At 40.1% G+C, this 27985-nt stretch overlaps 1 protein-coding gene across 3 annotated transcripts in view; it reads left to right on the forward strand.

Moving 5' to 3' along the window:
* The window catches only part of LOC120723457 (potassium voltage-gated channel subfamily H member 7-like), a 73591-nt gene that overhangs the window by 19964 nt on the left and 25642 nt on the right, over nt 1–27985 (forward strand). For 2 of the 3 annotated variants that reach the window (XM_040014878.1, XM_040014880.1), the window contains exons 3-8: nt 6473–6628; nt 17140–17619; nt 18234–18254; nt 18984–19007; nt 19689–19903; nt 27535–27960. In XM_040014878.1, the coding sequence (XP_039870812.1) occupies nt 6473–6628; nt 17140–17619; nt 18234–18254; nt 18984–19007; nt 19689–19903; nt 27535–27960 (1322 nt within the window). The remainder of the gene's footprint in view (nt 1–6472; nt 6629–17139; nt 17620–18233; nt 18255–18983; nt 19008–19688; nt 19904–27534; nt 27961–27985) is intronic. The other variant, XM_040014881.1, reaches the window with a different exon arrangement.

A 27985-nucleotide genomic window follows, 5' to 3' on the forward strand; every position in this document is an offset into this window, starting at 1 on the left:
ATATCCCTAATTTCTTAATGATTTGCTACAAAAATGGGAAATAGGGGAAATGGGATATTATTAATTGAAACATGCATAGAAATACAATATATAAGGAAAAAAAGAATTTGCACAATTCTAATGAGATTATGAAAGTCAATAAGTTGTAACGCCCACCTTTATTCTTCAATAGAGCCTGAAATATCTTACGCAAGCTTTCTTGTAATTTCTTTAAGTAGGCTTCAGGAAAAGAGCTCCAAGCTTCTTGAAGGATATTTCAAAGCTCTGCTCGGCTGGAGGTAATGCCCTTCAGCAGAGCAGAGCAGTGATCCCTCAAGCTTAAAATGAGCTTGAACTGGCACAACCTTTGATGGTGTAATTAATATAAGTTGAGAAAGAGAATCATGGCAGTGAGGCACAGACTGAGAGAACTGTGTTGAACAGAGACATGTATTGGATAGCTCTGTAATGAAAGGACATTGTTGGAATTGTTGGTCATTGGTGTATTAGTGCAATATAAGACACTACCCTCATCTGAACTTTGTCCTTAGTTCCATTAGTGTTCCTGTTGTTAGTCCAAACCTTGAGGTCAAATTAAGGTTCCCGGGAGTCTTGTGTACTAAAAGGTGTCTATAACGTGTCTGTTATGCAGAATATCAACTTTTATCCACTGTGTTTGAGATGAATGCCGGTTTTATCTCATGCACAGTTGTGTTAATTTCATAGTAATGTCTTTGCTTGGACCAGTCATCTAGGTTACTGGAGAGACATCAAGTACAAAAACTGGCATGGAGGTGACTTTGCATGACTGGAACTACCCTTTTTTTTTTTAATCTTGTGTTTTTATCAGAATGGACACTGACTCCCCACTGTACCAGAGTAGTTATGTTCAAAAATGATAATGCTATACAATGTGGCTTTGGTCTGAAAACATTAAAGAGCATGCTGTGATTTGGCGTAGTCTGCATATACACTTGGTAACACACTGTGCTGCCATCCTGCCGAGCCATCTGTCTAGCAAAAGATTACTAGGTAGCTCTGTTAATCCAGGTAGCTTCCTAACTGCACCCTGTCAGCGAGGAAATGAAGTTGAGTGGAAAATGTTTCAATGAATAAGACCCACGTTTCCTCTCAGGCTTAAGGCTTGACCTTGACACACCAAGCAGTTTCAACACTAGCAAAGCAGTAGCCTTATCAGGCTGCTTATATATATAGAATTCCCTCCGGTTTGGCTCAAGAATCTTGTTTATGGGGATGATAGGCAGTTTTGTGCGCATTAGATCACTTTCACCTTGCCAAAGTTTGAGATTCTTTGCCACTTACATGAACTGTGTGTCAGCACTTTCCTCCATCCACCATTCTCTGAGGATTAGAGACTAGAAAAGAACAGATTGTGTTTCTGTTTCACTTCATCCATCCATGACTGTAAATTTGTGTCATGGGAGGGCTGATGCTGAGTCACACACTTTCTTTAAGTTTGAAGGGTATTTTTTTTTTTTCAATTCTAAATCTGTTGTTAAAGCAGTAGAGATGGCACCCGATCTATTAAATGGAGATATTTAACCGTGTTTGCTTTGCTTGTCCTTATAAATATTCAGGTCAGAAATTCTCTGACTAAAGTTGTTTTAGTCAGAGAATTTCAAAGGTGTGCTCTCTCATTAGACTGCACCATGTAAAGCAGCTCCATTGCCTGCGTATTAGATTTAGTTGGACAGAGAACATTCTGCTAATTAATGCTGCCGGCAGGCTGTGTGTGAGTGACTGTGTGTGTTTATGTGTGTGAGCCAGTGTCTGTCTGTGGCTGTTTCAGAGTGTGCTGAGCCGAGATCTGTGGACCTCATTAGCGTTTTTGTGCGCATGCTTGGCTGTCTCACTGCCAGTGTGCGCACAAGAAATGTAAATGTTATTTCTGTTTGTGTGAGTGTGTGCATGCATGTATGTGTATCTGTGTTTGCCTGTCACACTCCTCTGAGGCAGGATACACAGGCAGATGGGCAGAAATTTGCATCAGCAGCAGTGTCGGGAATCTTTCTGATCTGTCCGTTTATAACGCGTCAGGTGGCCTTCCTGCAGAGAACCTGGGCAGCTCTCTTTCTTCTCAGGAAGAAAGACATGCAGAGACAGGGGCAGAGAATGAGAGCAGGCAAATAAAGACTAAGGGGAATAAACCAGCAGAAAAAAAAGGAGTCTGGATTTAAGAGACATGAAGGAGTAAGGGAGTAATGACCAGAAGAGATAGAGGGAAAAGAAGTTCATGTAGAATTATTATTTTTATGCAGGTTTAAAACTAATACGAAACCCATATTAAAACTGGTCACTCCGCTCCGAGTAACACATGCGTCAACTGAAGTAATGACAAAAAGATCACAGTGTCCTTGTGCCCCCGTATGGCTTAGAAACTATAAGCACTTCTCTACCCCATTGTCTTTTTCATATTCAACTGTATTTGAATTGAGCCATTGCTAAGTATATGACATGAGATCAGATGAAAAATTATTACAATAAACAAAATATTGATTTTTTTTTAACAAACTTTAAGTTTTTATAAAATTCCCATCACTTTCTTCTTCTTCTATTCTTCTTCATACACACAGCTTTAAACCCATTCTCATTCTTATGTTGCCTAAAAAAGTCATTGTCACCAAGTCACCATTATGTTTTCTAGAATATAATACTTGACACTTATGAATTATAAATGCCTATGGATTCCAAGCAGCTTATTTTTAGAGTCCCTCATACACGTACACACATAGATTGCATTTCAAGGCTGGGGTTTTGTCCCTGCAAGCACTACTTTTATAGACTGCTCTGTACTGTACTGTGAACGAATTTACTACAAGTACTGGAAAGTACTGTATGTTAAAAAATAATATAGTATAGTCAACTAATCACATAAAAATGAAATCATAACTATCTATATTTGATGTGAGCATCTCCAGTTCTCCTGGGTACACGTGCAGTTTTTCAATCTTGGAAAATGTGCCACAGGTCTCTGGATTTTAGACTGGCTCACTGTCTTTTGTCTCTTGATATAATCTCTGCATGGTGTGTTTAGTGTGGGGCTCTTTGTTCGCCTTGTGTTTGAAGATAATTCTTTGACTTACCACGTGCTGGGATTTTGTTGCTATGCCAGAGACTGACTTTGAAATGAATAAGATGTTTTTCTCATGGTCTTGAGTGATGGTTATACCTACATGGGGTGGCTGTAGCTCAGGTGGCAGAGCAGGTCAGCCACTAATAAGAAGGTCGGTGGTTCGATCCCAGGCTGCCTCCTGGCTGCATGCCAAATATCCTTAGGCAAGATGCTAACCCCATGTTTGCCTACTGGTGGTGGTCAGAGGGCCCGGTGGCGCCAGTATCCGGCAGCCTCACCTCTGTCAGGGCCCCCCAGGGCAGCTGTGGCTACAATGTAGCTTGCCATTGCCAGTGTGTGTGAATGACTGAATGCAGTGTGAAGTCCTTTGGGGTCCTTAGGGACTCGAAAAGTGCTATACAAATGCAGGCCATTTACCATTACATCACATAATATTTAGCAAGTTTTATTGGATTTTGTTCTTTGATGAATAGAATGCTTTGAGACTTCTGCACAGCACTGTATGGTTGTGCACATGTGAGGGCATCTGTGTGCATGCATGTGATTTGTTTTGCATGTTTGGTTAGTCTATGCAAAAGTGCATTTGTACAACTTCAGACACTTTTTCAACACTACAGCTGAAAAAATGTAATGATAGGTGGCTGGGTGGTGTTTGTGTTTTCAGTGGAAACACTGTTAAATGCCCATCTAAATGATTTATTCCATTTGTTTGTTGCCATAAAAGGGAAATTTCTTTCAACACCCTGTATATTGGCAGATGAATAAAGATAATCATTTGAAAAACATCTTGAAGTCACTTTGTACTGATGACAGAATGGTGCAGTGAGTTTAACTTTCTTTGGAGCGCTCAGTTGTTTCCATGGAGACAGACGGAGAAGATTTTAATTTGCAAACAAAGTGAGTCAAATTATAGGATGCTTATCACTGTCAGTGCTACTCCTTGTGCTTAAAGAGATAAAAACAACAGATGCATTTGTATTTTTATAATGACAAACATATCTGAGCTGAGATGAAAGCTAAAATCAAAGTCATTGATTGAAGTTCATATTTTAAGTTGGGGTAAATAACTGAATCTGTCAGTATGAGGCAAGTACACAATAATATCTGGATGCACTCTTTTCATATCCAAAATATTCCACTAATAATGTGTGTATATTTGTGTAGGTCAGGATTTAATCCCTCTAGCTAACGTCAAAGTCCTTCTAGAAGCATGACTTACCACTTGGCAGCCATATTGGTAACTTTTCTGGGGCGATCGTGGCTCAAGAGTTGGCAGTTTGTCTTGTAATTGGAAGGTTGCCGGTTCGAGCCCTGGCTCCGACAGTCTCAGTTGTTGTGTCCTTGGGCAAGACACTTCACCCGTTGCCTACTGGTAGTGGTCAGAGGGCCCGGTGGCGCCAGTGTCCGACAGCCTGGCCTCTGCCAGTGCGCCCCAGGGCAGCTGTGGCTACAATGTAGCTTGCCATCACCAGTGTGTGAATGGGTGGATGACTGAATGCAGTGTAAAGCGCTTTGGGGTCCTTAGGGACTAAGTAAAGTGCTATACAAATACAGGCCATTTACCATCTTCTGGGTAGTTATTTCATAAGTGTATGGGGAGCGTGTGAATAAAATTGACAGTCAAGTCTGATTCAAATTGCTTTTAAAAAGTATGTTGAATGCAAACTAAACTATGTGGATTATCTTGTCTTCTTCCTGTCACCCCAACCGGTCGCAGCAGATGGCCGCCCCTCCCTGAGCCTGGTTCTGCTGGAGGTTTCTTCCTATTAAAAGGGAGTTTTTCCTTCCCACTGTCGCCAAAGTGCTTGCTTGAGTTGTGATTCAAAACAAGCTTCTTTTTTTACCTCAAGTCATAGTTGCTATATCAGAATGCTGTTCTCTTAATACTCACTCTGTAGTCAATGCTGTGTTCATAGTGTAGTGTGTATATGTGTGTATATAGTGCGGTTTACACCAAGAGTCATTTTAAGGTAAAGGTACGGAACTGGAGAGGGAACACTAGCAATCTGGTCATTCCCTGTGAGTGAGTAGGCAGAACTAGGGTGAAGAAGAGGCAACCATCTGCTGTGACTTTATGTTCTGTATTATCTGTAAGCTACAGTGCTACAGTGTTGACACTGTAGTCACAGGAAGCACGGTAGTCGCCCCCCCCCACCCCAGATTTAAATGAATAGTTCAACCCACCCATGGTGACACTGATATACTGTTAGGCCCTGGATATTGCTTAGCCCTGCAAAATCTGGACTTCCCAAAACATAAATCAAAGCCAGGCCTTGTGAACTACTTTGGTTTACAAAGCTGCACAGTAGCATTTGAGAACCTGATATAAGAAAGTGAGTGGTAATCCACAATTCTTTTGTAGGCAGAGTAAGAATCGCAGTTTAGGGTGTTTAAGCAGCAGTGCATCTATGCTCCCTCAGAAAAGAAACGCTCTTGGCTGGGTGCCTGCTGGGTGAGCTATAAATAGCCTAATAGTGATACCAGGATTTCAAGTCTAATGTGTGAGAGAGCATCTTCCAACAATGTCTATGTTTATTAGTTAAAACATAAACATGCATCTCATTTTTGTTCATTGCTCCTGTACTACAGCTTTACTAATGTTGGCAACACTTCAAATACTATTTAAGCCTAGAGTAGGATTAAAGACGGAATCAAACCTAAAAATAAAAATGTAACAATCATATTTTCTGTTTATTTGAGGGTTTTTTCTGAAGCTAGGACAAGTCAGCTGGTCCACAATTTTGTCTCCTATATCTGCTTTATTTTTGTTCACCTCTTTCCTATTTGATCAATTAGGAACATTTAGATGTGAGGCATTAGCAGCTAGCAGGGTTGTATTAAATTACCTCCCACTGTGAAGCCATTGCCAACTCTAGTAATTGGGCCTCATTTTTTTTCCTTCCATGAGAACTGCTGTGAAAATATTCATGGTTGTTACATGAAAAAGAAATTATTCATTATTCAAGGGGATACATTATTTAAATAATCTGCTAATTTTAGGTTTGAGGTAAGCTGTTTGCAATGTTTCAACTGTACTGAACTGTGAAGGACACTTGCCGCATGTCTGTATATATAAAATCATTGAGCTCCAGTGGGTTTCCTCTCAAAGGCCTTGTTGACCTTTTCACCCTCATTTTTCTGCCAGACCTGCCTGTGTGAGCAGCTTTATCTGGAATAAGATGCCTGAATGTCAAAGGGTGTTAATGGAAAACTCCAGGGTCAAAATGTCTAGAAACTTGCTATGTCGGGTTTAAATCAGGTTTTCCATTTTGCTTCAGACTGAAAAATTACAAAGATTGATTGGGCCTCATAATTTCGAGATTCTGTATCTGCCACTGGCTCACATGTTAAGTCAATCAAATAGAAAACTCTTTCTAACTGTGATTTCCTTTTGCTTAGGTTCAAACTTCCTCTGTGCCACCCATATCATCCCTGTGAAGAACGAGGAGGGTGTGGTCATGATGTTCATCCTGAACTTTGATTACATCCTGGATGAAGGCAGCAGTGACTCGCTGGAGAGACTAAACCATACCTCACCTTCTAAAGCTGATCAATGTGAGTAAAAACATGCAAGCCCAGGCAGGAGAAGGTCGGTGCTAGACGACCGTCTGTGACATTTGGTCGGAGCTTTTATTCATTCCCGAAATCTGGTTGTGTTTGTACCATTAAGTAAATATAGTGTTAGAAATAATACACGTATAAAGGTGGACATATATTAGAAATACATAAATATACTAGAGACCTACTATAATCTTAACGTTGCACATGCTGCTGTCTGCTATAATTGATATTTCACTTTAGTATAACTTATCCGCACTTTGTGTTTACGCCTTTTTTTGCGCTGATTCTAAAGCTGTTAGTTTCATCTCTCTCCAAACAATATTGACCGAACCAGCAGCAAAAAAGATCCAAACTATGCTTCACAAAAACATCGTCATGAATTCCCTCTGACTTTTGCTGTCTTGCTTCCACCACACTTCATGCACAGCTCTCTCTCTCTTTCTCAGTATACTTCAAGAACAGTTTCCCGTCTAAAAATCTGTTTTCTGCATTATTCGCTTGCTTGTTACGCACAAGTCTACCGTTGTTTACAGCGCTGTCTGCCGCTGTTTTTTTCCTTTTACTTGCTTCCGAAAAGAAAGCCTCATTTCTGCTGTTCAATAGGCTTCTGAACAAATGTAAACTTTTTAAAATTATGCAAAATGCATAATGCGCTAATAAAACCGCTGTAACTTCAGAGGTAATGTTCATATGTTGATTAATGGTTTTCTTTCGTTTTTGATGTACTGCAGAATATTTTTTATAAAATCCCAGGCCAGGAAAATCACCTTCATGTTTTTCTGTGTTTTCTCTTCAGCTACTTTGACACAAAGGCATCTGCTGTGATGCTTACACCTTTGATAAAGTCTTGCGAGTGTCAGCTTCCTTTTTATAGATACAAAAATATGTAAATGTACTGATCTGAATTATAATATTTCTGACTCTCTGAGGCAAAATTTCCCAGATTTAAATCGAATTGAATCTAATCAAATTGAATCAAATCGTGGATCGTGAATCGGAATCGAATCGATTCTAGAAATCAGTGACAATACCCAGCCCTATACAAGACTGCTCAAAGACCTTTCACCATTAATGCTTCAATTTTATCCATCCATCCAATTTAAATTAAATTCATTTATCTTTATTATCAGGCTATGTACCACAAACTTTTAAGGTGGTGGTAATTAAACCATTATTTTAAAAAGTCCTTAATCGATCCTTAATTATAGACGGATTTCTAAACTTGCTGTTATTTTTAAAAGTTATTGAAATAGTGGTATTCAAACAGTTAGCTGATCATCTGCAAAGGAATGGTTAGTCTGAGGAGATTCAGTCAGGATTTAGAGTGTATAGCACAGAAATAGCACCACTGAAAGTCAAATGATCTTGAAATTGGACTGGTGTCTGTGCTCATTTAACATGGCTGACCACAGTATTTTACTACAGTGATTAAAATACACTAATGGTAGCAAAAGAACTGCATCGCATATCTTTATATGCAAATTTGTAGATGTAAATCTACTAATTTTTAGATGGGACTCTTCTTCACACACAAGTTAGTCACGGAGTTCCTCAAGGTTAAATGCTGGGACCAATACTTTTTATATTATAAATGATTTGCTTAGGTAAAATTATTAGAAAAAACTGCATTCAATTTAATTGCTCTGCAGATACCCAGCTGTACTTATCCAGGAAGCCAAATGATACAAGTCAACTACACTCCAGGCATGTCACAGACAAAAGCCTGGATGAGCTCTGATTTCCTACTTCTAAATTCAGATAGTCACTAAATCAGACAACCTCCGTTTTAACCAGATAATTACTTTAAAGTGCATTACGTTGGCCTGCAGTAACACTGTGAAGGATCTTGTGGTATATTTTATGTCCTTCAGTATGCACATTAAACAAATATGTGGGACTGTCTTTATTCATTTCCGCAGTATTGCTGAAATTAGAAACATCCTGTTTCAGATTGATGCTAAAAAGCTAATATCAGGTCCCTCTAAAAGCTCTCTGAAAAGCCTTCAGTTGATCCAGAATACTGCAGTGAGCATACTAACTGGGACTAAAAAGAGAGACTATATTTCTCCCATATTAGCTTCTTTCCGTTGACTCCCTGTTAAATTTAGAATTTAAGCATGTTTTAAAGATGTCATAGTGTCTTATTATCCTAACAGAGCGCTTCTCTGTCAGACTGCTGGCTTGTAGTACTTGTACTTGTAGTGCTTAGAGAGCTTGTAAAAGTAGAATAGGAGGCATACTCTTCAGCTATCAGGCCCCTCTACTAAGGAATCAGCTCCTATTTGGGAGACAGATACTCTCTCTACTTTTAAGATGACTCAATTTAGCACAAATGCGTTGTGTCAGAAGAAATTTTTCCTGTTTCTTGATGTTATCAGCTACCAGTTTAAATTGTATGTCATGCAGAGTGGAGTGTGAGAACCCAAATACCAGATGCAAAGACAGTCAGACTGAAATAAACAAAAAGTGAGCAACTTGTTGAAAGCTAATGACACATTTGAATAAAAATGAAAAGTAAAGTACAAAGAAAACGGCAACTACTTGAAACCTAAACTTGAAAACACACTAAGGCTAGGAAACAACAGAGCTGGGGAACAGTGGGAAGGATGAACAGCAGGGCATGGAGAACAGACTCAAGAACACTGCATGAACACATTATTCAAAATATTTTTATTGAGTATTTGTGGATGTAGTTTATAAAGAAAAAGAAGACGAACAAAAACACAAACTGTTTACAATGAGCACAAACACATTAGACCAATCAGGAACCAAATAGAATATTTAAATAACTAGAAAGTTAAAAAGCTCAGACACAGACGCAGAACCAAAACACTGTAATCATCTTAGTTATACTTTTATTTGGCTACTTCAGCATTTTTACACTTGATTCCCTGATTGTCTATTTATTTCTCTGTACAGTCTATATTCTTCTTTATGTATTTCTTTGTCATTCCCTTTTCAGGTGCACTTATTTCTGTTTTTCCAGACATGTTAAGCTAATCTTTGCATGTACTCTTGACTACTGCAAAAACACCTCTGGGGTACTTTTATCCCAATATTGACTGCTACATTTTCACTTTCTTTTTTTTTTTTTTTAATCTTGCAACTGTACTAGCAGCAGTAATCACGAGGGCAGCTGCTGAAATTCCCAGCTAGACGGCTCCTTTGGCATGTTGACACAAGCGTTTAGCAGACACTTATGTGTTAGCCTGCTATCATTTCAAAGGTCTGGACCAATTATAGCTCAGGATGGCCTGATGAACTACTGGAGCAGTGCTGTGGGTCCCTCGGTTTCCCAGAGCTGTCGGTGTAATAGTGGATAATGTCGTTCCCCAGCTGTGCTCTTGAACGTGTTCTTGATGCCTTGTCTTTTTTTAAAGTTTTTCACTTTCCCCATTTTCTGTCTGTGACATATAAAGCAGCATCGTGAAGACCAAAGGTCACCTCAGATTAGTGTAATTGAACGAGGACTCGAACAGACTGCCTTGCTTCATGTGGCGTGTGAATGCATGTTCTTTACATACAGTTTATATACATGTTTATGTATGATACTATGACAGTGTGCATGCTTAGGCTATAGTCAAGCTTTTGTGTGTGTGTGTGTATGACAGGGGGCCATGTTTGGCTGTTGTGCATGTGACTGATAAGGCCCTCGTATTTCACTTTTCTTTTTTTTTTCTTTTTTTTGTTGTTGTCCCGTTTGGATCTTTAGCCATCAGAATTGTTGTCTTAAGGCCAAGAAAGATGCCAAGCGGATTTATTTTACCAAGTGGATCATCATGGCCTTGCCATATTGGTCCATTTGATTGAACTTTATTATAATTATGTATTTATTTTATTTTCGGTTGCTACAAACGGGACAGACATGACTGGGGGATACCCCAGTCATGTCTGTCCCGTTTGTAGCAACCGAAAATAAAATAGGGACAGGGAGAAAGAATGAAAGAAAGAGAGGGAGAGAAAGAAAAACAGAGGGGACAAGAGACGGTGAGAAAGGGGGGGAAAAAAGAAAGAACTGCAAGAAAGAACTGCAAGAAAAGAAAAAAAGAAAGAAAGAAAAACAAACAAAACACCTGGATCACCTGGAAAGCAAACAAAAAAAGAGCAACATAATAAATACAGCACCAAGCGGACCACCTCCTTATCTGCAGTAGCAGGGAGGCCCCGCATCCCAGATCCCAATCTGACAGCCAGCACCTCCTCCCAGCCCCCCAGCTGGGAGGAGGTGCTGGCCGTCAGATTGGGATCTAACAGGCTAACAGAACCGGGGTGAGTGAAGACCCCAAACCTCCCTACGCCCGCTCATATGTAGTGTTGCTGTGTGCTGTTCTAAAGTGCATTTAAAACACGGGTGGGTGCAGAGGGGCTCTGCACCCACCCGCCCACAGCTCCGGCGACACAACAGCCAGAACCCAAGCCCCCAAGGCCCAGCCAGCACCCCAGACCGGGGGGAAGCACCCCCAGACCCCCAAGCCTCCACGCCCGTCCCGGACCCACCCAGGGGCAGCCAGGCTACCAGGCCAGTAACCAACGTCCGCCAGCACAGACCCTCCCCCATCTCCGCTGTACGCAGCCACAAGGAAAACACCATCTAAGAGCCACCAGAGCCCCTAACCAGGTCATGGCCACATCCCCCGGGTTAGGCCCTCCAGGGAAAACGTCCCTAGGGACTCCCCAGACGCCCTAAGGCCGTCGCTACCCCCATATCAACCACAATAGCGAAGGCAGGACCAAACCATGACCCCCCACCCCCACTTAGAAAAGTATTTCACTTTTCTAAGGCCCAGTCTGAACACTATAGCAGTTCTCCCAGCTCTGTTTCCAGTCTGAATATCTAAGTGAGTGCCTCCACAGATATAGTTCAGATTTGCTTATAGGGTCAAGGCCCGATGCTGGATAGGTTTCTTTGTGCTTCGTTTATTTATTCATTTAACTCTAGAAACTCTAGAAACCTGTGTCATGTTCACAAATTATGAATAATTTTGCAGAATTTTTCATGAAAATGTAATTTAAGACTGTGAGACATACAGTGTTACTATTCTAATTAATAGCCTTACACTGCTTGTTACTGAGGAGATGATGCATGCATTGCGTTATCTAGACTCTATCTGAGGAATGCATTAGGCACTGTTTATCAATTGCCCTCTGTCAACCAGTAAGGAGTCATACATTCTGCAACCGTCTTGGATTGCTTTGATGCAGCAGAGAAGAGCCACTAACAGATCCACAAAATTCACACAGAAATGTGCACCAAATGGTTCATTTCACTATGCTGTGTATTGTGTTTCTTATGAATTCATAAGTATTGTTGCAATAGTAGGGAATTCCTCCAGCACTGAGCATCACTTGGAAGATAAGAAGCAGAATAGTTGAAAATGTTGTCAGTATGTTGAGAGCTGACACTATTAAAACCAGAACATTGAAAATAAAATATGTGATCACTACAAATTTGACAGATGCAGTTCAAATTAAGTCTGCTGTGTGTGACAAATCTAAAAACTTATCCAGGTCAAATAAGCATATGTGTGCCTAAAAGTTTGTGTTCTTTACATCATCACTGGAGCTTCTTGTACTTTTGAACCAGAGGCCTATTTTATAAAATAGTCAGTAGGTTCAAAAGAGCAGATATCAAAATTAGAGAATGGTTAATAATTTGTAATTTTTGTCTTATGGGTGACTGTAAATGTCACATAGATAAAAGCTTTAAAAAATAACAAACAGATACTGTATTTAATTCCAAAATCAAGATTAAAGGTGTTTCATTTTCACATGAGTGCAGGTGGTGAAGACATGCAGGGCGATTTGGAGAAGGTAGTGTGTGGATTTGGTGTGCCTGGTGCTCTTCACTGCAGTGTACAAAAAGTCATTTGTTGTAACCCTGACAACCAAAACTATTATATTCATCTTCACAGAACCTGCGTAACACTTTGTAAGTTATAAGGGGAAGCAAGGCCTCACACAGTTTTGTTGTCTTTTAAGACTGTTGGTACCTTCATTCCTATAATGTGAGATTGTCTGCTTGTGATATATTAGAACAATAAAGTAGCTCTAAAATTGTCTCACCTCTTATCTTACTTTGCCCAGGCCTATATCAGTTCTTCTTCTAAATATTCTGTCTATGCTAGGCATCTCAAGTTAGAAAAATGATGCTGCTGAAAGGTTACAATGGTTTCTGCTTGTCTCCTTACTATCTCTACATTAGACACCAGATTTTCACGTTAGACACTATTTATTTTGAGCTCTCCACTACAGCTCAGCATCTAATCTAACCACATGATGTGTTTATAACTGTAGAACAACAGGAGGTTCAGAATAGGTTTCAGGAAAAAACGAGCAAGGAATTGCAGATTTAGTGGATTGATGGCGCTATGTGTTGTCTTTAGCATTTAGTCGCACTATAGTTTTCTGTAACCAACCACACTGGCTTCTGTGCATTGGGGAATGTGGTGATGAGCCTAGGAAGTGAAGAGCAGCTGGGGGAAATTATTTATGAGCTATCTTTTTCCTCAGGAGGAAAGATTCATCAAATTCCTGTTGGGGAAATGGCTTTTCAGTTTATTCAGGATTAGCCTTCAGGGCTACTAAGACTCTGTCTTAGTCTTTCTTTCTTTGCTTTCAGTGTTTCCCTCTTTACTTGTTTTTCTACCCTTGTCCACGCAGTTTAAGTAATTCGTGTACTTTATATCTGTAGCCAATTTAGAGTGACCAGTGAATGTAACATATGTCTTTGGACTGCGGGAGGAACCCTGAGTACCCAGCGGGAGCCCACCCAAGGGGAACTTTCTTTCTGTGAGGTTTTGTACTGAACACTGACTTCTATAGTGTTTCTATTTCAAATTCAGCCAGGGACCTGTACTGATTATCATTCTCAGGTATATTTTCACACACCGATGGCAACTGCCTGACTTAAAAAATAAATAAAATAAAGCTCTTGACTATCAACTCAGGCTAATTTCCTCTGTAATAAATAAGTAGAGAGCAAAGTTGGGACCCAGCAGAAATACAAACGTTATCCTCTAGAGCAGGGGTCAGCAACCTTTAACACCCAAAGAGCCATTTGGACCCGGTTTCCATGCAAAAGAAAACACTGGGAGCCGCAAATACTTTTTGACATCTAAAATGAAGATAACACTGTATATATTGTTTATATTGGCGGGTATAGGGCTTTGGAGTTGACGTCACGCCGCAATGCATTGTGGGAGCGCGGCGCCATTTTCCCGGGTCTACAAATCAAAACAAACACACTTTTGTTGTGTTGGAACGACGACTACAAGAAAGATGCTTCCGCGAGTGTGACGCTTATTTTGAGCGACGAAAAATAATAAAATATGATTTTATTTTTATATTTCAATATCACAATAATCTTCCAATTTAGAACTACAAGTTTAAAAAGAACGAATACAAAAAATACACTTCAGCTAAATACTTGTAATTTATTTTCCCAAACCACGCGGAGCTGCAGTATAAGGACTAAAGAACCGCATGCGGCTCCGCAGGTTGCCGACCCCTGCTCTAGAGCATGTGAGTAATAGTAGGGCTGTGCTGGAAGTCTAGGAAAACAACTCTTAAGGTGAAAGAAATCTTCTTTCAAATCACTTAGCAAACACATTAACTGCTGTACAACTCTCTTTTTTATGTAATGTCAGCAAAAGCTCAAGAACAAAAGACAGAGACAAAAAGACACACCATTGTTTTTGTCCTGCATTTACCACAGCATGGAGGGTTGTTGTTCTCTTTCTGCTTCTAACGTAATCTCTGAATGATGCTCACATTACATCAAGATGTTTCACTCCCCAACATGGGGATCTGAAGACCCAATTAATATTCAGTGCAAATATTACTATCTGGTATCATAGCAACAAGGGCCACTGTACTGGTTGTGTAAAGCTGCCAGTGAGATTTTGCAGGGAGGGAACGGGAGGGGTAAAGAGGGAAGAGACGCATACAGTACATGCAGTAACAGCAGTCACAAAAAGGGCAACATATTCATGAAACGTTTGGCTCTTTCAGTGCCACAATTAAATGTACATGCAATTTTCTCACCACACGCTGACTGTGTGACTGAATTATGAACTAATTTAAGGAGCTGTGGCATACATTGTTCACTTATCCTCCATGCACAATAATTGGAGGCAAGTAATATTGTTCATTATTTTCATAACGTGTCACTTTTAGCAGTCAATGTTGGCCCTTAAAATTGTGAAATGCTTCACAATTAATTGTCTAACATGTTAGTATTGTAATATTACAGTGGTGTGATTAGAAAAATAGAACTGAGCTCTCACGAAACAGACTTTTGTTCACAATCGCTTTTCAAAGACGAGAATGCCGATTCAACCTGTTTTCATCCTGATGAATATGAACGGTATCCCAGATTTGAGTTTCCAATCTGAATCTCAAATGAAATGCCGATGATCACTTCTGGCATCAGCATCTGGCTCCAGACTTAATTTAAACACACCACACTGATCCAAACAGACATTGGCATTGTGTCTAAAGTTAGTTTTTCTCTCTCCTCCCTGTCAGTCTCACCCCAGTAGAAGAAGCAGTGAGGTAGATAAAGCGACGGGCTGCTCCCTGCTAACACTCAAACATTAATCCTACTTTTCTGAATACATCCTTACCTTTTCCGCTATTTGCATATGTCGGTATGTTGTATACAATGTAGCTGTCTGCAGAAAATATACAAAGGAGACATGATAATGTGATGTGTTTAATGATTTTCACTGTGTCGCCATGGCAGTAAGACTAAAGGCTGAGAGAGTATTGTGATATGGATAGCATATATTCAGGTGACTTTGCAGTGCATACAGTATGTGAAAACCTGTAAGTCTGAGCATCTGTCTTATGGTGTTTGCATATAGTGTACAACCCAAGTAAATGTGTGTGTGAATGGTGTGTGTCTTTGGGGTGGGGAGCGTTACAGTAAACTTATATTGTTATACTATCATCCCTCAGAACTGCCATATGTTTCAATATGGTCAGAAATATGACTTTTTACCATCTCTCCAGAAGCTATCAGTCACTCATTAAAGCACTCTCTGTAATCTCCTATAAGACTGACTCTTCTATACATCACACTATAGTATTTCCACAAATGTCCTCCCTTATGAATAATTGAAGGAAACTGAAGCCTGAACTTGTGCCTGAGGCAGAGCAAGCACTTGTGTTGATCTGCCAGGGTCTTTTTAAGAAAGCTGTGTTGGTAGGCTTTTCAGTGATGCTGGCAAACAAATGCGAGGTATCACCAGGGATGCTGAAGAATGTAAGCACGTTTTCTTATAAACACACAGTGAAAACACGCCGCAAGGTCACAGGGGGTTGTGTCTCTCAGGGGTTCATTAAAATCCACTGTATTCTCTGTTTTTATGCTATTTGGGTGTGACTACAGTCAAATAGTCTTCACACTAATTGAGTGGATCAGTTAAATTAAATGTGATATCAATTGTCCTCAGGCGTTCCCTGCTTGACAGAAACAAATCTATGCAAGAATATTTTGTTCCAATTCATTAATAGAAGCTAAAGGTTAGAGATAAAATTTGCAACAATACTCATATTTTCTGGGCTATTTTTGTCACTCCCTGAAGAAAAACTCAAATTACTTTACTTTTTTAAAAGTTTTTTTTACTTTACCTTTGATCAGGTGGATAATAGATATGATTGAATGGGCAGTCCCCATTCTGTCCATAGTTAGACTGGGTTTACCTCTTGCTCAGTAATAAGAAAATGAAATCCCACACCGTGCTTGCACCTTGAACACATCTCTTTTTTTTCTATGATGCGTTCATGGTGTAGATGTAAATAAAGTTTTTGTCATGGCGCTCAGCATCACGATTAAATTGAGTTTTTTAAGTGTCAAGTAATTTCAAATGGATTTTTTCAACAGATTTAATAAATATCTACACATTTGTACATTTGGCTAGCAGAAACAAATTGTTTCTGTGCAGCGTCTCACAAATAGTGTCTGCAAGCTAAATGTACAGTTGTTGTAAATATACAACACTGAAAGATGAGTGTAGATGTATGAAAGAGAGGAGCGGGGAAGCAGATGAGAGATTATTTTTAAAGGTGAGGATTACTCAGCAAGTGAAATTTGATATGCTGGAAATTTAAATCTTATATCACTCACTGGGTCCACGTTCCCATTTGAGGTTTGACAGTGTTTTAGTAGATAAAGGTGAATGGCTTGGACATTAATTGAGCTGCGGTTTTGGGGAAGGCTTCGAAGGGGACTGGGGTATACCAGTTTTGTGTTTCAGAATAAAAGTCTTACCCTCTTTAGGGTCTTTTACTTCAATATAAAGAATCTTGAGGCAACTGTTGTTGTGATTTGGCGCTATATAAAAACATGTGCTAATCAGAATTGAGACACTTTGTCAGTGTTGTTATTCATATTCTTATTATAAAAAAATATTATCTTGGTGGCATAAGTGTGGAACAATATAGGAGAAACAGAGGCAGTGCGTCCACTTGTTCTTATTGATTTTTCTCTTGTTTTCTGTCAGGGAAAGGGAGATTCTTTCGTTTCCGTCTCCCAGCCTTACCTCTCCTGGGAATCAGCAAGCAGTCCCTGCCCCAGGAAGACCCTGATGCCGTCATGGTAGACTCTCCTCGCTACAGTGACGGCTCAGCAGCAACACGCGACTACCAACTTCCCACCACTCGAGAGAGCTGCAGTCCCTCTTATGCCAACGACACCCGTGCTCTCATCGGCCCCAGCCACTGCTCAACCCCTGTGTCTGAGCCTTTGGACCACTCGTCGCCTAAAGGCCCCTGGGACCGGATGTACCCGGACCAGGCCGTTGCCCAGACAAAAAACCAGAGCCAAGAGGACACGCTTATTGCAGCTCCATCAATCCCAGGCCTTACTCCAACTGCCTCCAGAGAGAGTATGTGCAGTATTCGCAGGGCCTCTTCTGTACATGACATGGAAGGCTTTGGGTCCAACTCTAAGATGGTGTTCAGGGACCGGCATGCCAGTGAAGGTAAGAGTGTCCTTTTATACATTTTCAGATATGCATCAACAGTTGCTGAACTGTATATATGGTATTACTTAATAATCACTTTGTATTTATTTTAAATGCTTTAAACTGGTAAACAAAGTTTACATTAGTTTACATTAAACTGCAAAGTGCACAGCACTGGTTGATGATGTCTTGTTTATTGATTTGTTGAATTGATGTGATATAAGAAAGAAACAAATGTAATTGATATTTTATTTACAGATCTAATTAATTACTAAGACTAATCCCTGTGGTCCTAAAATATCAGCTATGTGGGGTTCTAGTGAATCCTCAGTAGATGGTCACATCTATAATCTGTGGTATTGATCTTCCACCTTTTGGTCCTCATTTGGTTGAGGGTAGGAGTGACCCATACTGGTCCTGTTTCCTGCGGCTCAATCAGTCTCCTCCAATTGCCTCTAATTCCTATTTAGATACATTTAATACATCTACTTCCCTGTAATGCATTGTTCACAGGGACAGTAGCGGGTCGTTAACGGCAACCCCCATTTATCATCATAGACACCCACAAATTCTTCTCTCACCTCCACTCCCCTTTTTCTGTCTTCTCCCCCACTCTGTTGCCACCTTCACAGATAATGGTCGCAATATCAAAGGTAACTAACGGCAACCTGCTGCATTTTCAGATCGTGAATAGCGGCATGTCTAATGATACACGTGTACATGTCAAAGCCTGCTTGTTGCATGAGTTTTCCCACAAAAGGTTCATGTTGTATGCAAATGCCTCAGCAGATGACTGTGTTTGTAAGTTCTTTGGCCTCGAAAGACACTAAATGACTACACGACCTGCCCAAACCTAACCAGCCTCTGTAAGTGCTCACTAAAAAGAAAACACAGTAACCTCTGCACATGCTTGCATGGAAGCAGCACGTTAAACTTCTCTCCTGCTTGTTGTTCATTGAAGAGGATAAATTAATGCTTAAGAAATGATGCCTCCTACTGTCTTTAACCTTTGCTTTCTTGTGTGCAAGCTCTGGATCTTGTCTTTGTGAATGGAAAGAAACCTGACTGTTTACATGCTTAATTGAACTGTTGCAATGCTGTGTTGAATGCATAGTACAGTACATATTCAACCAGGTTCTTTAAAAGTCATATGCTCTTTGTAATCAAATGGAATACACATTAATAGCAACATTAGCATCATAGTCTGCCCTTTTTAATCCTCTAAAGGTTTACTGATAGAGCCCCTGTCAAGCTCTATTTACTAGTAATGCCACATTATTGATATGCTTGTACCCGAGACTACTGACCCAACGTCCCAAACACCTTTCCATAATCCCACTTTCTCCTTTACCTCCTATTTCTTCTCTCTCCTGGTTGGCTAGTATCTCGCTCCTGGATGGCTGGGGGTATGGCTTCAGCTTTTTTCTTTTCAGTTGTTTTTTTATGACGGCTTTGATGTATCCTGACTGTGGCATGTATTGAAGCTGCGCATGCAATCTTTCATCCTCAACTGTCTGTTTCTCTGTCCTTGACTCTCAATCACTGTGCTTTGTGGGGTGGGCAGTGTATCCTTCCTCTGCTGGTTCACGCAGCTGAATTAGCAAACTTCTTGTTTTCACTTTTCTCACTCTCATTGGGCCACATGTCAGTTTGTTTAGCGCTATCTCACAGTTCCGTTTTTAATATGATTGTGTTCTACTTACAAAGTGTTCACTGATCATACTACATAATTTTATCTATACAGTGAGTTCACTGCACTAGATTTGGCAAACTATGGGAACTTGCACTCTCTGATTGCACATTAAATCATTCTGTTTATTCACCAACAGTGTTGTTCATTATGTTTTAATGAGAGGCTCTGAAAGGCTGTACAGTTTATATTTCAGCATCTTTTGTATTCTCGGTATTGTGTTGTGGTTGAAGTCACTCCAAAACTAGGAATCACTCCATGCTCACTACCCATGTCGCAACTACTTCCAAATAAACACTACTGACAGTGCATAACAGATCAACAAGAGCCCAGCTATAAAACAAGATACGGCATCTTCTAATAATAACACCCACCCTCTGCCGTGCTCTTTTTTCAGGACCGCTCAGCCAAATCAAATCAAGCCTGCTTGGCTCAACTTCCGACTCCAACCTCAACAAGTACTCCACCATCAACAAGATTCCCCTGATCACGCTCAACTTCTCAGAGGCAAACAATGATAAGAAGTGCCCCTCCCCTCCATCCTCTGAGAGAACTATCATCGCCCCAAAAGTCAAAGATCGCACTCACAATGTCACAGACAAAGTCACACAGGTAAGGACGTGAGCCAGTTTCAAGTTTGTGAATGGGGAGAAAAATTGAGGGCCTGTAATTTAGAATTACAGGCATAAAATGATCTGTTGGATCCTTAAAATAATAATAATACTACCTGTGAGACCTGCAAACGCAACAAAAATGTTTTCATTGGATTTACATCCTGTCAGCCTCATTTTCTTCACTTGTGCCTTGTGAGTTTCTATTCTTTCTATTTATTTATAGTCCTGTATTCCTATTGATAGTTGACAGTCTGTCTGATTACGTATGTTCTCTGGCTGTGTTCATCCCCTTGCCTTTGATGCCAGTGCTTTTCCACTGTGTGGTTTTCATATATTGCTCAGGGCAGTTTTAGTTTTTGGATTACCTTGTTCCTTCGGAATTATCCAACCTCAGTTAAACAGTGCTTGCTGTGTGTTTGGTCATCTGAGGACTCATGAATTTGGGTCTTCAAACTGTTATGGACAGTGCGAAGGGAATAAAACATACTACATCACTGTTTTCATTCTTGAAGAAACAAGTAGTAATTTCAAGGTTTTTGCCTACATAAAATAAAAACAAATGTATCACCCAAACAAACAGAGGCAGCACTGCAATAAGAATAACAACATAAATAGGACTACTCAAAAAATCAGGAATAAACTGAAACGTCTTGTTGGGCCCTTAGTGTCATGGTCCTGGGTCGGTGACCCAGCGCTTTTAGTTTGTTATCATTTTCTAGATGATGATTGTTTAAGTTCTGTGTTCTATTCGGTCTGCCTCTGAGTCTGCGTCTGTATCTGTCTGTCTATGGTGTCACCCCATCTGTTTGTGAATCTGTCTGTTTAGTTCAATGTCTTGTGTGGTTCCATGTGTCTGAGTTTCCTGTTTTATTGTGAAGGTCCGTGTCGTATGTGAGTGTGATCAGTTTACGTTTCCCCTGTCCCGTCAGCCCAGATTCCTCCCAGCTGTGCTGCCCTCCTGTCTCTCATCCCCTGATTACTGGTGTGTGTATTTAAGCCCTGTGTGTTCTCCTGCCTGTTGCTGGTTTGTCTGTGGTCCTCGGTGTCCGTCTGTGGTCCTCGGTGTCCTGCGAGGCTCTCTGCCTCTCTTCCCTTTTTGTTTCATCTCAGGTTTGTCATTTAGCTTTCCCAGTTCAGGTCTTTAGTTTTGTCTTCCCTCTTGCCTGTTTTGCCTTCTCACCACTGTGTAAATAAACTCACCGGCATCTCATCCACTGCCTGCATCTTGGGTCCTTCTTCTAACTCCACACGGCTCGCCTCGGCAGCCGTGACACTTAGTCTGTATTTATTTGTAATGATTTTACTAATAAAGTCTGTGCAGACTGGAGAACAGTGAGATATTAGAATTCTAATATAATGTTCATCATATTATCATTTATGATCATCACAAATCAGACTTGGACAGATTGAGCACTTTATCGGCAGATTGCATGCACACTCCCAAATGCCCTCAGTCAGCATCAGGATGATTAACTGAAATTCAAGGGATCTGATACGTAAAGCATTGTAGGTGTCTGTAGCTCACCGTGGATAGCCAAGTGTTCTCTTACAGCTGTCAGACAGCATCCAGAGCTCAGGCTATATTTCTAGAGTTACGAACAGTGTAAGAGGTCATTCTCACCTTTCCTGCCAGGACTGAGAGGCATGGAACTATAAGTTAATGTAGTCCTAGGAGTAGGCCAGTGCTGCTTGAAACTACTGATTAGGTCTCAGTTTTGCATTTTGCCAATTAATGGTGTAACAGATAGAGGACACAGAAACTGACCCCTGTTTGCGCTCAAAGCCAATTTCAGCTGCAGGCCTTACACTGACGCCAGAGGCAGAGGGACCACAGAATGGCACAATGTCCTCTCACACAAGTGCAAAGTAAGAGAGGGCTTAATATGGTTTTAATTGACTTGGGTAACATGTGGTAGAATACAACACCTCAGAAGAGTTGCTGTATGAGAATGGTGAAAGCATCAAGAAGCTTCATAATTCCTAGAATATAACTGTAAAATATACTTTTCCTATCCTATCACTTTCCTTTACAGCTTAGATTGGTAAGCGGGTTTCTGGACACCTGACTTTGACAACCAAGTGACAGAAGATGTCTTGAAAGCAACTTTGAACTCATCAGAGTTTATTTGAAGTTATAATTAAAGCATCTGAACAGATACACTCTCTGTTGGCCTTGGCCGCTTCACAGGTACTGCAGCCAGATGGTGGCTTCACCCAGGAAACTGATCAGCTAAAAAGGAAAGCAGACTTGCACCTCACAGGCTGTTTATTACATTTTGAACTTCTCAGTGCACGTGTGGCTAGGGCTGTGTGATATGACCAAAATCTCATATCCCGATATAAGAATTCTATCGTCCCGATAACGATATAAATCACAAAAATGTAACATTTTCTGTAAATTCTGTGAATCTTGGGCAGCTCGACTTGCGGGAAGTGTTTCCAGCTGCGCGTCATGCAGCTGGAGTCGAGTGTTTCAACCGATGCATGAAACTATACATTTTTAGACATAAGTTGTAAAGGCCGCCGTTTTCTTTGTATTTATTACACGGCGTGCTGCGGGGAAAAGCCTGTTCTAACGTTTGAGTCTAAGGTTTATTTTTTAGCACCTGGCGGCTCTTTTTTAATTCTCATCCGTAAATAATCTGCTCTTTCACGTGATTCAGTTTATTTTGAAAAGTCTCAATGGGATCTTGAGCTTTATTGTGAAAGGTTTATGTGGAACATAAACAAGCGGACACGCGATGGTGTTACCGTCGTTGCAAACGTTTTGCGAGATCCCGAGTTTGTTTTGCGAGATCTCGCAAAAGTCTGTCTTAATTTTTTTTTCTCCCATGTCCCCAGCGGGGCTCCGTAGTTGTTGCTAACCACAACGCATAAAAACATGCGCTTGTCCGTCAGTAGTGTGGTTATATAAAATATAAGAGAAAGAGAGAACTTTAAGAAATTAATATAGCCACTACAGTGACCATCAAAACGATGAAAACACACACACACTGGACTTTCTGGACTTTGTTCTTGCACAACACTGGTCACTATATTCTTCATTTCCGGTTAATACTTGTACAGCTGCTGTTATTGTGTATATATTTATTTAGATTTAGATTTCTTCATACATTCTTATATAGTTCTATATTGTGTATTTTGTTGTACAGTTATTTTATTTTCAACTTTAATTTATATATTTTATCTTATTCTTCCCAGTTAAATTTACCCTTCATTCTAATTTGTGTTGTACAGTTATTTCATTTTTAACCTTAATTTATATTTTATTCCTTCCTAGTTAAATGTACCCTTTTTAATTTTTCATATTTATTTCCTATCTTATTCATAGCCTTTTCCTTTTTTTTGTTTTCTTTAGGTCACGAGCAGTTGTCCAAGCATTTCACTACATATCGTACTGTGTATGACTGTGTACGTGACAAATAAAATTTAAAATTTGAATTTGAATTTGAAAAAATATTGCCGTAAACAGTTTATTTTGCGACACCACGAAACAAACGATAGTGTAAAATGAAATGATAGACGTTTTTATATCATCATCCGATATATATCGTTATATCGAACAGCCCTACGTGTGGTTCATCCCCATATGAGGCTCAAATGACCGCATCTCAGCAGTTTATACTTCTTGCGGTTATCTGAGGTGGAATCTTGAGTCAAATAACAGTCTATGCACTTATAAATGATATCTCAGTGTGCACTGTGCAGACCAGAAAAACCAGAAGAGGGGAGGGCTAATGTTTATTTGTGCTTGAGACCGAGACACACACAGAATGCGCTTTCCATTAACCAGCAAGAAAGAGTTCATTTGACCAAGTGCACATGGCTACTGTAACCAGGTTAAATAATTAAGATGGGATCATTAATTTAGAAACAGATGTCTACAACACTTTGATCTAGAACTGTCACTCTGACAAATCAACCAACTTTCTCAGGATTACCAGCAGGTTGTGGGATCATGTGAGCGATCGGGCCACAATCGTCCTCGGTACAGCAAGTGTCAGCTTTTCTCAACATTTATACTCCTTCCTAACAGAAATCATTTTACAAGAATGGGAATCTAAGGTGTTATTTCAAAGTCAACAGTAATTAAACTCTGAGTTAAAACCATCACTTTAAGCATCCAGCTTTAATGAAGTGGCAGCTTGATGAATATTAGAGCGCATTCCCTTTGACTGTCCTTTGGTTTCTGATCGATTTCAAAGGTTATCCCATATCAGAGGGTAAAAGCGTTTGACCCTCCTCCCAGAGGGATGGGGTTTTTAATAACCAATTCAATTATTAATACCACGCCACATTGTGCTATACGTCATCCTTCTGTTCTCCGGTCCTACCTCCCCAGTTACAATGGTTAGAATAGAGGGGTGACAGGGCACCGATAGAGGAGCAATGAAAAATATGATGAATGCCAAAATAAAGTCACTTAAGGCCCTCCCTTCTAGTTTCATTCTCGTGCTCACTCACATACATCACATCATAATTGTATCTTTGCCTTTGTAGTGCATGCAATTTACCTGCACACCCACCCATCAAACCTACCCCCTCTGCCATAATCAGCAGTGAAAATGAAAATTTGTAGCTATTGAAGTGTTGAACACTTAGATGAATAGCTGTACCCCTGCCTGCACCTATAATTACCTCCAAGTCACTGAGACTCTTATCCGAAAAAAGTCCCATGACGCTGCTTTAATATTCATGTTAAAAGCTATTAGGTTCTGTAGTTTATATGGTGACTGCAATAACAGAGATAATTATGTTGACATTCAGGCTTGCCGGAATGGATTATACCTCCAGTCTTGATGATACATTTTGACATTTATGCATGCTCTTATTTTTCTATATGCAGTTGATGCATCGTCATTTTATTTTGGTTTGATATGTTCAGTTTCTGTTCTTATAAACAATATTCTTACAAATAATAATAATAAAAGGTATCACTCCCTCAACTGAAGCTTCAATTTTAAGAGTTTCTGTAAACAGGCACTGGAGAAGTATTTATTTATTGGAAATCATGCCTAAAGTAATGTGCAAGATGTTCTTGTGGATGACAGATAATGGTGAAGTGCATTACATCTGAATCTATATGATGTACAGCTGCATTATTCACACAGCGATAAATCTTTTCTTTTGAATTTTACTTGACCTAATCTAAAGAAAATATACATTTTGTTAATTCCACGGCTTTACGTATAAGGGCATTATTAAAAAGGTCCTTATCAGGTCTTACAATTTCAGATGAACAATTGATGACTTATTACATGTTGTCTTTATGATATCAAAGCCAAAATAAAACTAAGTACACCCCATGATTCAGTATCTTGTAGAACCTTTAGCAGCAGTTACCTGTTTACATCATTACTTTAGTTCAACGAGGTTTGTGGCCATTTGTTTTCCATGTGCTCTGTAACATTGATGTAGGCTTTAACCTTCATTTAAACATATTCCAGTATTCCTTATCTCATCTTATCCTAAATTATCTTTCATAAAATATGGCATGTCATTGCTAGGATGTTATCACTTACAGTCTAATTTCTTGGCACTCTCCCACAGATGTTGGATAATCAGGAGTTTTGTTTTGTTTTTTTCATGTGGGGTTGACAGATCACATGCACCTTCGTCTGTTTTCTTCTGTTTCTCGTAGCCTGTTTGTCTTTTTCATAGCAAATTTGATTTCAAACTTAATTAAAACTAAACTTTTTTAAAACTTGAGCCACAGTGACTTCTTTAGGATAGTGAAGATATTCCTCCTGTCATCAGAGGCTTCTTCAGTTTTAAAACAACTGATGGAGAGTCCCAGGAAATTAACCCTTAACCCTCAGACCAGAGGTGGGCAACTCCAGGCCTCAAGGGCGTCCTGCAGGTTTTAGATATCACCCTGGGTCAACACACCTGAATCAAACAACTACTACTATTACAAGGCCTCTGGAGAACTTCAAGATATGTTGAGGAGGTCATTTAGCCATTTAAATCAGCTGCGCTTGCTCAAGGACACATCTATAACCTGCAGGACAGGCCTGGAGTTGCCTACCCCTGCCGTACACCAACGCCTTGGGGGTGGTGCTGAGGGTCAATGACCCACTATTAATCATGCGGGTTATCACATGAACCAAGATGTGAAAAAAGGCAGGGTCATTACCCCCTCCAGAACAAAGGTGTGAAACCTCTAACATTACAAGGCATCACCCGACCCCACCGTCATATGAGCTGTAGAGGTCACCTCGATGGTTTGTCACAGTGGACGTAAATGGCCTCCTTTACTCCAAACCGTCTTTCTTCTCAGTCCAAACTGTGGACATTGTGTACTATAATTTTTCGCACACTGCTTCTTCATTTTAGCTTAATAATTATTCATCTAACTTTATATTTACCTTACTTTAAGAGCTGCTAAGGACAAGTTGATTTTTAATATGTACTGATATTTATCACCATGACTGTATGCAATTCCACTTACTAGCATGCCCAGCAATGTAAGAGAGCAGACTGTCATGATCCTGGGTCTGCTGACCCAGCGTTTTGTGTTTAGTTTATGTAGCCTTCAGGTTTCCTAAGTTCATCGTTTTCATGCCTAGGTGTTTCTAGTTATTTTCCCCTCGTGTTTCCACCATGTTAAGTCTCCCCTGCTTTTCATGTATTTCATGTCTGTGGCTTATGTTGTCAAGTTCAGGTTGTCATGTCTATATCTCACTCTGTTTCCTGTTTTATTGTGAAGAGGTCTGGCGTTTCTGTGTTCATCGTGTTCAGTTTTACTCTCCCACTGTGACGTCATTATGTTCATGTGTGCCAGCTGTTTCCCCAGGTGTTGCCACTTCCCTCATTATCCTCCTGTGTCCATTTAGTCTGTGTGTTCTCAGTCATTCTTTGTCAGGTCGTCCGTTGTATTCGTCTGTTGTACTGCTCATCCATGTCTCATCTCCAGGTACCCATGTCAGTTCACTATGGTTAAGGTTTTTTATGTTTTGTTATTAGTTCACCCAGTTTAGGTTATTGTTTAGTTTTCACCAATGCCCGATTATTTTTACCCTCATTGCTAGCCTCAATAAACGGCTTGTTTTGTTTATCCACACTACGTTTTGGTCTGCGTTTGAGTCCTCCTCTGCAACACATACGGTTTGCCCCAGCCAGACCGTGACACAGACATGCAAACGCTTAGTGTAAATATTTTCAAATTTTCTTGTATTTAACTAAATTTCTCAAAAAACAGAGCATATTTAAGATTGTTAAGTGCATGCAGTTCTTAGATTTGTTGCACCTTCACAAAGTAGAGACTCAAAGTGGCAAATAATAATAAGTTCTGACTCTTAATCAAAAACAATGCTCATCCTGTATTTCCTGTGATGCAAATCTTCTTACAGACTCTTTGAAATGTCCATGTAGTTAAAATTTTAATCCTTTCGCCTGACCCTTCACTCTGAAAATATTGCTGATGGTGTCGTAAAATAGAAATTGAAAGCTTCTCCCAGGCACTGCAAAGGCAATCAGTGAAGTCCTCAATAAAAACAAATTTGCAAAGAATCTGCAAGAAAAAGCACCGTATTACACTCTTATTTCCCAAAATGTGTGTGTATTTGAACACAGATAGCGAATGTTAAAGGCAGTAAAATTTTAAAAGTTCTCTTTGTTTTTCACTAGGTTCTTTCTCTGGGTGCCGATGTGCTTCCTGAATACAAACTCCAGACACCACGGATGGATAAGTGGACCATTCTTCACTACAGTCCATTCAAAGCAGTTTGGGACTGGCTGATCCTGCTGCTGGTCATCTACACGGCCATTTTCACCCCCTACTCTGCTGCCTTCCTCCTCAATGACATTGAGGAGCAGAGGAGACGGGAGTGTGGTTATTCCTGCTCGCCCCTCAATGTGGTTGATCTGATAGTTGACATTATGTTTATAGTGGACATCCTTATAAATTTTAGGACGACTTACGTCAACACCAATGAGGAGGTGGTCAGCCACCCAGCCAAGATTGCCATCCACTACTTTAAAGGCTGGTTCCTCATAGATATGGTGGCTGCCATCCCTTTTGACTTGCTCATCTTTGGCTCAGGATCTGATGAGGTGAGGATTTATTTCGTTTATCAGT

This window comes from Simochromis diagramma, unplaced genomic scaffold (assembly GCF_900408965.1).
Source record: "Simochromis diagramma unplaced genomic scaffold, fSimDia1.1 OVJJ01000680.1, whole genome shotgun sequence".
NCBI lineage: Eukaryota > Metazoa > Chordata > Actinopteri > Cichliformes > Cichlidae > Simochromis > Simochromis diagramma.